At 45.0% G+C, this 11,538-nt stretch overlaps 1 protein-coding gene across 1 annotated transcript in view; it reads right to left on the reverse strand.

Moving 5' to 3' along the window:
- The window catches only part of LOC104500431 (pseudouridine-metabolizing bifunctional protein C1861.05-like), a 22,840-nt gene that overhangs the window by 6,110 nt on the left and 5,192 nt on the right, over positions 1-11,538 (reverse strand). The window contains exons 7-13 of the mRNA XM_010144076.1: positions 11,010-11,130; positions 10,641-10,726; positions 9,446-9,570; positions 8,187-8,246; positions 3,939-4,005; positions 2,688-2,782; positions 946-1,074 (exon numbers count right to left, since the gene is read on the reverse strand). Of these exons, the coding sequence (XP_010142378.1) occupies positions 946-1,074; positions 2,688-2,782; positions 3,939-4,005; positions 8,187-8,246; positions 9,446-9,570; positions 10,641-10,726; positions 11,010-11,130 (683 nt within the window). The remainder of the gene's footprint in view (positions 1-945; positions 1,075-2,687; positions 2,783-3,938; positions 4,006-8,186; positions 8,247-9,445; positions 9,571-10,640; positions 10,727-11,009; positions 11,131-11,538) is intronic.

Consider the following 11,538-nt stretch of genomic DNA (forward strand, 5'->3'; position numbering starts at 1 on the left):
GCCACTCCCTCCTTTGGCTCTCTGAGGTTGCATGACCACTGCCTGGATGCCAGGCCAGTGCTATAGGCACTCGTGCAGCACCTCCTCTGTGCCTCTGCTAATCCTGGTGGAAAGAAGGGCTGCCAGAATGCACTTTACAGCGGAAGATTGGTTCAGAGTTTCCACTGGTCACAACTTTCATAAAGCTCAGGAGAATTAATCTGTCAGGTAAAGGTTTTCTTTGCCAAGGCTTGGGAGAGGCAGGGTGGGGATGGAGTGGGAGCAATGACCATATTTTTCCCTTGGAAGTCTCCACCTCATGGGGATCCCGCTGGTAAGTAAATTGCACTTAACTTCCATGTCGCTGTCAGTCATGAAGAACAGGCTTTTGTTCTGTTGACAAAAGAATGAGTAGGGAAGCGGGGGGTGCAGTGATGGGGCTTTCACTGAATCAGTCCTTAATCACTGCTTCCATTAGCCCTGACATTTTGAAGGTTTGGATGTGCTGAGCAGCAGTGCCTGTTGATACAACTCAGCATGTAGAAACGACAGAGATGGTGAGGAGGGGACGGAACAGGAAAACTTGCTTTAGCCAGTGTTCTGTCCACATTTTTGTTTTCCCCTAAAGGGAGAAATACCATTTCTGCAGGTGGAGTGGATTTATTGCTGGCTTTAAGATGTCAAAAATTATAGGTTAGCTGGGACTAGTTAATGAAGAGGATTCTGGCCTTCACATTGTGGATGGTAGTAGTGCTGATACTCCATGGAGCAGAAACAGATAGAAGCTCCATCTGGGTCAGCAGCAACGGTAGTTTGCCATACTGCTATTTCAGTGGCCGATGTCTGGGGTTAACTTTAGGATTTCCCACATTCCCTCTGCACACCCACTCCCTCCTGGTACAGCTTCACCTGTTGCCTGTTGTCACACTCCTAAGAAAAAGCTTACAAATCAGGTGGTATGCGTACATATTGCTCTGTTATCTGGTGGTGGATGTCCATGTCTCCCAAGCCAATGCTGAGCTCCCCAGCACTAGTGATCACAGCACAGTAAGTGGCTGTCCTCCTCCCCTCCAAGTGAAGGACGGTGCTCATGTCCTAAAACAGGGAAGACAGTTATACATGGAGCATGTTTCTCCTAAAACAGGGAAGACAGTTATACATGGAGCATGTTTCTCTTCCCTGCCACACTTGGATCATTCTTTCTCTGTGCCCACCTGATTGGTAGCCCAGCTTGCTGTTCTCCCTTCAACTTTCCTTCTTCCTTGAGATAAGCAACATTCAGAGGTATATCAGTCTAGACAGTGCTGGCACATGGATATTTTTTAATATTTGAATATATTTTTAATATTTGAATATTTTTTAATATTTGAAATGCAACAAATGCCACAGGTTAAAGATATCATTTAGTAAATGAGAGTGACGTGTCTCTGCTATGCAGTTCCATGGCTTGTGTCTCTGGTGTAACAGAAGAGTGGCTGCAGCCCTGTCTGCTCCAGCCATCCATTCCCATAGCTTATAGGACATTTTGATAGCCTGCCAACATGCTGGCATGTCTTGGTGGCATGCTCCAGCTAGTGGTTGTTAGCCACCCCACTGACTGCACAGCCTGATTTTGAGGGCAGCCTTGGAGCCATTTTCAAAGCAGTGTCACATGCATAGCTATGAGCTGTCCTTATTCTGTAGGTCTTGTGAATGATCTGCTTAGAGAACTCAGGGCATTTCCTGGAATACACATGTGGATGGAGAATTGCAGCTGCCTCAGTAGTTCACAGGGAATTTGGAAGTTTTAAGGGAAGAGTCTACTCCAACACTGGTGGTAATGTGTTTTGTTACAACCAAGGATTGCTTGGTGGCTGGCAAGCTAGTCCATCTTTCTCTGAGAAACTTCTCACTTTGATGGCACAAACTGTGCTATGCTGGGTAGAGGAGGGGTTATAGACCTGATGCGATGAAGCCTTTATAAGCCAAAAAAGAATTCATGTTCTTATTGCTTCATTTGCTGAATTGTTCAGGTACCCAGAACGAAGGCCCCACCTACTCTGTTTGGATACCAGGCCCTGAGGACACTGACAGGTCTTAATAGCTCTGACCAGCCTCACCTGAGGCTTCCACCCACACCCCTGGCTAGTCTTCAGCCCTGCCTCTTCACTATGGAGGTGCCCTAGGTTAGGGCTGCTTTCCTGACTTTCTCTGCTCCCTGCTGGGGTGGTGATGCTCTGCTCCTGCTGCTCCTGGCTCCCTGACCTCGGTAGATGAGCTGCTGCTTAAGTCAGATATTCCTCCAGTGCACAGTTACAGGTGACTGCAGCTATGTGGAGGACCCTATTCCTCTGAACCTGGGAGCTGTCCAGTCTGTACCCTTAGTTCCTGTCCTAGGCTTTACCCAAACCAGGCTGATTTTGGCATTGTTTTGACTATCCTCAGGGTCAGGGTTCACATATTTTTGGCAGTTCTTAGGCCTTAACAGAATTTTTCATGTTTCCTCCTAATTTACCTCCCTCTCTCCTTCAAGCTGAATTCAGACCCCATGGTTCAGACTCTTGGGGGTGGTTCGTTGCCTTCTAGTTGTAACTAAAGGAGCATGGAATTTTTTCTAATCTTAGCGTGAGGGAAGGTGGCTTGTAAATCCACCAGGGTTGAGAAGACTTTTCCCTTTATGTAACATCATCACTTCCATGCTTCTCAGCTGCCACTACTGTGCAACGTACCATGTGGTGACAGTAGTGCAGAATGGACTCTGAATGTTCATCCTTCCCCACGGCTGATAAAAAAAGAGGAGTCTGTCCAAGCCGGCTTAAGCAGTCTAAAGAAGAAAATAGAAACAAAAGATATTAATAAATCCATCACAGCACTGTGAATACAGTGACAGTCTGTGCAGGATGAGTGACTGTGTGAAAGCCCTCTCCTGGAAAACTTTAATGCCCATCAATCCTTGTCTAGAACAAGACACTCAAAATGAAATTTAGCCACAGCTGCTGCAAATGAGTGGTGGGAGTTGAGCAGGATGATCTGCATCTGTCTGCTGCACCAGCACTCTGAATCCCTGGATTTTTTGGAAAATTTGGAGGAAAAGAGAAGAAGGGGGAAGAAACTTCGGCACTTCCCTGGCGTCATCTCCTTTATCATCAGAGGCCCTTAGGCTTTCCCACATTACTTCTGTGCATGGATTTTCCTGCTGCTGGCCTTGCCACGCTGCTGTTCCCACCATGCCATCTAACTGGAACCACTGAATCTGAGTGGATTCACAGGAAACCCTTCCTCCTCTCACTTCCAGTTACCACAAATTATATCTCAATGGGTGGCATAGATGGCATTTTTTTCCCCCCTCAATTTTCTCTATTTGTGATCTGAAGTGATAATAGATTTGTGTTAGGAAGATTTAGGAAAGGTCAAATAGCCAGAATAATGCCCAAACCATTTTGTAATCTGCCCCTGCTGATTTCAATACCAGAACACAGGTCTACTGCTGCTTGTCAGGTACAGCGTGATCCCCTCCCGTTGCCATCAGCCATAGCCCTTTCTCCTCTACCGTAATTCCTGCCCCTCAGTTCCTCTTGTCTGTGGTGCGTGGATGATCATCTTTGAATAAGCTTATTGCTTTCCAATTCTTGCTCAAGCCATACTTCTATTGTGACTATAATCTGGCATTGATTCAATGCTGAGGGCCATGCTCTTCAGTTGTCATTGGAGAAGGCTGATGCTTATGCAAGTCTGATTTGGGGTCACTGTGCTATATGCTAGTTAACTTCATATTTGTGGGTCTTTCTTTTCCTCATGCCAATTCCCTCCCCTCTTATTTCTTGGAATGGCCCGTGCCTTTTCCAGGCAGTCTGCCCACTGGTATATTGCCTAATGTGTCCCAGATCTTAACAGCATTCAAGAGCTCCTGCTGTTGAAGGAGTACCAAAGGACGAATCACAGCTGGCATGCACCCACAGGCAAACCCAAGCACTAGGCACCTGCCAAGTTTCTTCCAACGCCGCCAAAGGTTCGTCTTACTCTTCCAGCATTTGTTTGCCCACCGCCCTGGAAGAATAAATTGTTAATTGGCAAAACTGGGAGGGATGCTTGGCGTAGATGCTATGTCTCCATCAACATGTGAAGTTGATGTTGCTGAAACATAGGTCAGCAATTAGAGGGAGCAGAAGGCATCTAGCTACCAGATTGAGGGCAATACAAACTTCTGCAGATATCTAGAGGCTACAGCCTTGATGACAGAGGCCTGCTTCCTTGGAGCAGGGAGATCCACTTGATCTCCTATACATTGCTATTTTGGTCTTACTTGTTAGACCTCTGAGAACGACGCTAACAAGTGTTTCAGTCGATATGAGTAGCACTCTGAATTTACCCACTCGGAAAAGCACTAGGACTCCAGAGCTGTTGACTTAGACCTGATGGGCTGTGCAGCTACCTTCCAGGCCACTAAGCTCCATCCTTTAGAAATTTCAGGGTTTGGCTTTTATTTATTTATGTTCATCTTTGAAGGCAAAATGAGATTTGTTACCTTTGCCTGTATTGCCTCTGTACTTTACTCACAGAAGGATCTGTTTCAGTGTCTGAATACTTTTTCACTCATCCCTCTCTCCCCAAACATCTCCCTCATCAAAAATACCCTTCTTCTTCTTCACCTGTGCGGTTATCAACTTCTCTTTTCTCTTGTCTGTTCCTTCCACTCATCTGTCCATCTGTCACAAACAACCAAATTTTCAGAACACAGGCAATTTCTCACCCATCTCCTCCTCCTGCTAATTCTTCTGCCAGAAGAATTACATTAGTGAGTGCTCAGATCAATTTGGGCTCCATCTGACTATCAAATGGTTTTAAAACTCTTGCTTCATAAAATCCTGAAATACACATTCCATTTCTGAAGACAGCTTGACACTGGTGGTCATAATGATCTTCACAGTTCTGGAGAATTCAGGGCTTTCAAGTGTATGCTGAGCATTTGGGTGGCAAGTGCTGAAGTGTATGCATGCAGCAGCTCCTGGTCCAGACTCTCTCTGCCCCATGTGAGTCCAGGTGCACCAGAATACCCCTGCATATGCACATTTTTCTTGCTCCTAAACGTCACTATCAATCCTAAACACCACTATCAGTCCTAAACAAGTAAATGTATTCCCATCTCACAGTATTTTGCCTCCAACCCATCACTGTTCTTGGGAGTTCTCAAAATTCATATATGGAAGCTCCCCAAGGACCCCCTCCTTCTCTTGTGCAAAGCTGTACATCTATCCTTTGCATACGACGCTTTCTTCTGCATGCAGCCCTTCAACTGTAAGAGGTTCCTCTCCCATCTGAGTATGCTCTTTTATTACCCTCTTCTGACCTCTGCGCTGATTTTGCCCTGACTCTCCCCAGTTCTATAGTCTGTAAGACTTGGTACTAATTCTTGATGCCTTTGCTTTTTAGTCTGGCAGTTCTCTGAGCCATGAACTCCTCAGACCACCTGAGCAGAATTGCCTGTACATAAGCAACCTATGGCCTCTGTCCATCTTTCCACTACTTGTCACTCCTTATTAACCTAAATGCTTCTCTGTTCCATTTGCTCATGATTCCTGGGAATTGCCACTGGTACTGCCAGGAATGAGGCTATTTCCATCTGCAATTGTCTCCTGTTGAGTGTTGCATACTTCAAAAGCACTGAGCTTGGCTATTTTAATTCTGAAGCTCACTATCCATACTAGAGGCAGCCAAGGAGAAAAAACCAACACAAACAAAAAAAAAACCCCACATCACTCCAAAGTAAAAAGGAAGGCATGGCAAACGATGTAGCTTTGAGCACTCGCCCCTATTTCAATATTAAAAGAGGGTACTAACTGACATCAGTAATGAGCACAAGCTCTATTTTATGCAGTTCCACTCTCTATTTTTCAAAACTGCAGGAATGTTGAAAATACTCATGAGCTCCTTTCATTGTCTGGCATGCTGATCTTCTCTTTTAGTCCCCCGCCAATCCCAAAGGCAGAGTTTCAGGTTTTTTAAAAGCCTTGCCCTAACAGCAGATGTACCAGCCTCCCACCAGGGACCCAGCTGTGGGTGACCTCTGCTGTTGTACAATTCCCCCAAGTCCTAAAAGAAATGAAGATGCTAAATCTCTCTTTAAAATAGCAGGTGGGTGCAGTGAGAAAGAAACTAGCAGCCTGCTTTTGAAGAAAAATAAATGACTCGCTCTCCTTGCACCTTGCCAGCTCAGCTGGCTACTCTAAATCTGAGCAGTACTTGGGTATCATCTCTTCCACATTGTGTTCAGGTGGGGCTAGCCGAGATGAAAGACTGGGCTGATACTTTCTGGCAATGTTTCAGAGAATTGAGAGAGTCTCTGAGACCTTCTTCCATGCCCTAAGACTTTTGAATTCCTAATGTAAAAATGAGACTCTGCTCAGCTTCTGAGTATCCCAAGAGAGTTATAACCGTAATGCCTCTTCCAGCACCTTCTCTGAGCAAGACTGTGCATCCTTCTCTGCAGGCCAGATAGTTACTTATAAAACACTTTGCATCTGGATAGCCTTGTAAGTCAAGTGGGAATTGCAACCAGCACAGAATACAGCTGCTTTCTTGCTTTGACAGCATAAGGTGTGAGTAGCACATCAGTGCTTTGCAACAAAACCAGCATGCATAAGGGTGGGACCTGCTGGATGCTGAGCTCTGAAAAAAATCTGTTCTTAAAAGCCCAGATAAAGCAATGCTATTGAGAGTGCCTTTTCCTCTGTGTCTAACCACAGCAGCTCTCAGCAGGAGCTTTTTGGCTGTCAGTTCCCAAACCCTCCTGCAGCTTGGCCTTTGGGTAGCTGCCATGATGTACCATCAGCTCCAGGACTTGCTGCTGCACAGAAGGGCAGCTAATGCCTCACTGCTTCTCGCAACATTAAAATCTTCTTTTTCCTTCTCTTCCATCAACTGTTCCCAGTAGGCTCTAAAGCTGTCCTTGGCCCTTCACTATGCCGTGGGTGGTACAGAGATCTTCACTAGTGTCTGACACACTCAGGGATGGCTGCCCACCCCTGGACACAGCTTAGCTCCTTGTCCTGATAGCTGAGTGTGGGGTATGTATGTTATCAGCTTGGTCATTGCCGAAGCAGTTAAACTTTTGGTTTTGCAAGCCTTCACAGCTGATGCCACAGCATGTGGCCCTTGACCATTATAATCCCATTTGGCCTCTGCCTCTGTATTATTAGTAGCCAATTTCCTTAAGGACACCTTCTCTGGCACATCTTTGCCTATCTGACTGAGAGGTCTTCACAGACTGCCCCATCTGATGGCAGGAATTTCCTGCCTCAGCAATCAGCATAGAGTAATTTGAGACATAAAACAGCTTCTGAGCAAGCTTCACTACCTCAACCTGTAGTACTTCATATAGCTCAACAAAAATTGTATAGGCCATGCAAATGGCTGTCATTTGCATGGGTAAGTCCCAGGTCTGTTCTACTTTAGCTTCTTCATGGTTTCTTGGTCAAATCAAATGGAGAGGGTCTGATGACATTTAAACTGTGCTAATTTTTTAAATCAATCTTTTTTTTTTTTTTTTTTTTTTTTTTTTTTTTTTTTTTTTTTTTTTTTTTTTTTTTTGTGACTCAAATCCTTTATGACTGAGGAAATTGGCTCTCTTGTTTAGCTGTTACTGTGTCAGTAGACCACTGTGGGTACTCTGCATGGAGATTCTTGTTCCCATTCATGCTGCTTTCCATAGCTAAGACAGTACCAGACAGCCAGAGCTGGCTCTTACCTGCGGATTTCCTCCCTATAGGGTCTGCCCTTGAATCAGAGGTTGTCATAGCACAGTGAGGGTCTTTACCTATTGCTTCTATGCATATGTGCTACGAGACTGCCCTGGGCAGATCTTCTGCTAAAAGAGCTCTTTGCACTTACAGCGTCAAAGAATAGTCCTAAGGCACCTTAACACAGACTGTAGAGGCGAGAGTCTTATGTGGAGATTGTAAGGATGATACATTGCTCTGCCCTGTCTTGAATGGTAGGGATAGTGACTTTCAGCACAGAAAGGGAGTGGGTCTAAGTATGTATCACTCCATTGCCCACATAGACAACATACCAAATATGCAGCACTACTAGGTTTGTGCGTGCATTCAGACGTGTATATCATGCATGGATACCACCTTCCCCCTCACCCCCACTTTGGCTTGGCAATCCTCTAAAAGTAAAAGTAGCTGGAAATGACAGTGGTGCTAAGAATACTGCTATAGATACAGTACCAGAATGAGAGGGTTCTGCGCCTTGGCTATAAAGTCAACGTTGATACCTCCAATCACCACCTTTAATAGGGAAGAAAGAAGTAAAAAGTGATTGGCGAGACTTGAGGAAAAAGTTTCAAAGTCATCTTTGCTGTTCCTAGTCACTTTTCCTGCCCTCTTGAAAGCTATCTAATTTACAGTGTGAAGGCCTCTGCTTATTTTGGATGGCTAGACATGGGTCTGTACAATCCCAATGAGAAAGAACAGAAATCTCTTTTATATGTTGCTGTCTTATGGGTGCTGGTGGTTTCTCTGTGTGGTAATAGAGTAATATAAGAAGTCGCATGGGTCTGGTCACATCAGTGCCCTTGAAGCCATCTCTCTTGAGACAATTTCTGACATACTCAACTTCAAGAACATTCAACCACTGCTGTGTAAAAAAGCAAAGAAAAAGGGAGAAAAGTGAACAGAAAAATGCAGTCATTTCTTGCAAGCTCCCAGGAGAAACTGTTGTACCTAGTGACACTTTAGAGATCACAGTCTTATTGCCCTACAAAACCAGAGAAAACAGTACAGCTCCACAAGCAGGAAGTTTCCAGATTCTTTGGGGTTATACAGTTGTTTTATCTTATTGCATCAAATTCCAGGTCATTGCCTCTGGAGTCACTGCCCTCTTTTATGTTGACAAATCCTATTGCAAATGGGTTTCAGAAAATTTTCAGCTCTCTAAAGACTACCTGAAATAGATTTACCATGAATTATGTGCCATACACAAAATCCAAGATAGTGAATCGAGTATTAGGGTTATAATAGAATCTTCTATATGTCTTGTAATTTTGGCAGTCATGAGCAGGAGGTCAACAAAAAGAGATACTTATAAAACATGTATGGCTCAGCAGCTCAAAATATCTGCCTCTGCCCTCTTCCAGGTCTAGTCCTGTAGTCACAAGTTCCCTGGCGCTGCAAGCACTACAGTTGAAGTTGTACACAAGGGCACAGTAAAAGGTGAAAAAGTGCTTGAAGTTTTAGTGGATTTGATGGTCTAAGATTCAATGGGATTAGGCCACTGTCAGTGTTTGTTTCCTGTAAATGTGGACAGTGGGAGGAGGAGAGGATATTTATCTGAGAAGAATAAAAAAACACTAAAAAGAGAATGTCTGCCAGCATGAAGCAGAAAGACTGGTATCTGGCTGAGTCACCTTTTACTCTCGGGAACAGATATAAATTTATCCTGTGCTGTCAGCAGAGAGGCATTCTATGGAGGGCAGCAGGGGACTCACTGGCTGAGGTGAGGTTTTGTCCTCTTGTTGAGGCAGGTTCCCCTTCCTTCTGGCTTTCTGTAGTTTGCTCAGAGCCACTGCAATGCAGCTGCCCACTCTGGCATTGTTCTGGATCAAAGCAAGGTCTGTTTGGCATTTCTTTGAGGGAAAGAAAAAATACCAGCAAGATTGACCTGCCTATGTAGGAACTGTCTAGTGGGAGAAAGCAGAAAATACATACCATGAGACTTCACAGATTTGATTCCCCTATACCATATTCCTTTGGAGGCACATATATTGGGTTACAATACTGCATGAATACCCTGAGCTTTTAAATTTTTTCACCTTCTTCCCTCTGTGTCCACGGAGAGGAAACCTGTCATCTCCATTTGACAGATAAGGAACAGAAGCAAAGGGTTCATAGAGAAAAGAGAAGGTGAAGTGCTTAAACTGGAGCCAAGCATCTAAAAACCTCAGAGGATCTTGGTCAGCTTTTCCAGAAAGAGATGCCTACTGAGATTTTTGCCAAGTCTCTATAAGCAACTTCTTTTAGCAATTTCACGTGGAGTGGAGTATCAGAGTCTTTGAAAGACCGACTTTGTAGCTGCATACAGAATTAACATCCAAAAATGCATTTACCAATCTGCCCTGACTGACCGGGTCTCCCAGAGGGCTGGCAGCTGAACCTTGGTGTGAACCTGGCTCTTCCGGATCCTACACTAGCATCCCAGCCAGTAGATCTGCTTTTCTTCTACCTGTGCATGAGGATTCCTGCTCACCCAGGGGTGTTTTCCTTGTAAGTTTCTCTTACTCTGCACCCACGTGAAGAGTTGGACAAGGCAGTGTGACATACAGCGCAGTGCTCTGGGAAGCCCAGGTACCTTCCAGTGTATAACCCCACCACAGACAACAGTGTCCTGAGACTCCACCATGGAGCACACAAGCTCAGGATCAGATGTGAGGGATCTGTTTGGGCTCTGGACCATCTGCTGTCTGTGCTGGCTTCCAATTTTTAATGCAAAAGTGGATAAGGACAGTAAGGGTGCTCCTGCAAAAGCAGGATACAGTCACTAAGCTCCCATCTGTTTGCAGATACTGAAGTGTTTGCTCCTTGCTAGACTGTCAATATAGTGACAGCATTTTTACCAAGCATTATCAGAAGAGACATGAAGTACACTGGAGTACATTTTTTCCCCCCCATCCAGTAAAAGGATACTGGAGTCCAGCGATTTCCCATCAGTTAATTCATTGAGCTTCTGTAACATAAAAGGGGTCAGTTCTTTGCCCATGATCCCTTTGGACCTGCAAATGTGAAGAAAATGCCTGCAGATGAGAAGGACTGAGCTGGAAAATCATCAGAGAAGAAGCACTGCTGCTAGAAGATAATTTATCTCCATAACCACATACCATAAAAAGTCCTGTAAACAAGCTTCAGGTTAGATAAAACTATGGCCGAAGGTATGTTGTGGGCTCACCCATGCCCAAGGCTAAGCTGTGCTACAGCCCCTGCAGCAGTGTCCCTGAAGTCACTCACTTCCCCAAGACTGCTGACTGAGCAAAGGATAGGGCTTAGGTTGCTTCTCACCTGGCTTCGCTGAGAGCTTGCTGGATGGCCTCTTCGATGACCTGGCCTGAGACAGCTTGCTCCTGGGGACAGGGTACTGCTATCAGTACCCCGCTGCTCAGGCCTAGTCCCAGAGCACTGGCTGGGAGAGGACAGGCAGATTGTTAGATTCTCCCTGGATAAATCAAATGCTGAAGGAAAAGGACAAAGGAGAGTGGATGCGGGGTGAAGGAACCCACAGAGCTGGAGCTCTTGTTCTTAACTGACTCAAGGTCAGGGTCTTTTCCAGCTACCAATCAATTTACCTCTGCCTATTTCTTTTGAGTCTGTCTATACAATAAAAGGGGCAAAGAATTTTCTAAGAAAACTAGTTCCACTTCTGAAGGCCAAGAAGCTGTTTTTGTAAGCACATTAACATACGTGTTCTCTCCACTTCACCAGTGTGAACAAAATATGCATGAGCATGCCAAGGTGGCTGCAGCTAGCTAAAAAACTTCCTGCAAAGACTGAACTTCCCTGCTCCCCAATTTTCAAAGCACTGAAGCAGGAA

This window comes from Buceros rhinoceros, unplaced genomic scaffold, assembly GCF_000710305.1.
Source record: "Buceros rhinoceros silvestris isolate BGI_N320 unplaced genomic scaffold, ASM71030v1 scaffold13019, whole genome shotgun sequence".
NCBI lineage: Eukaryota > Metazoa > Chordata > Aves > Bucerotiformes > Bucerotidae > Buceros > Buceros rhinoceros.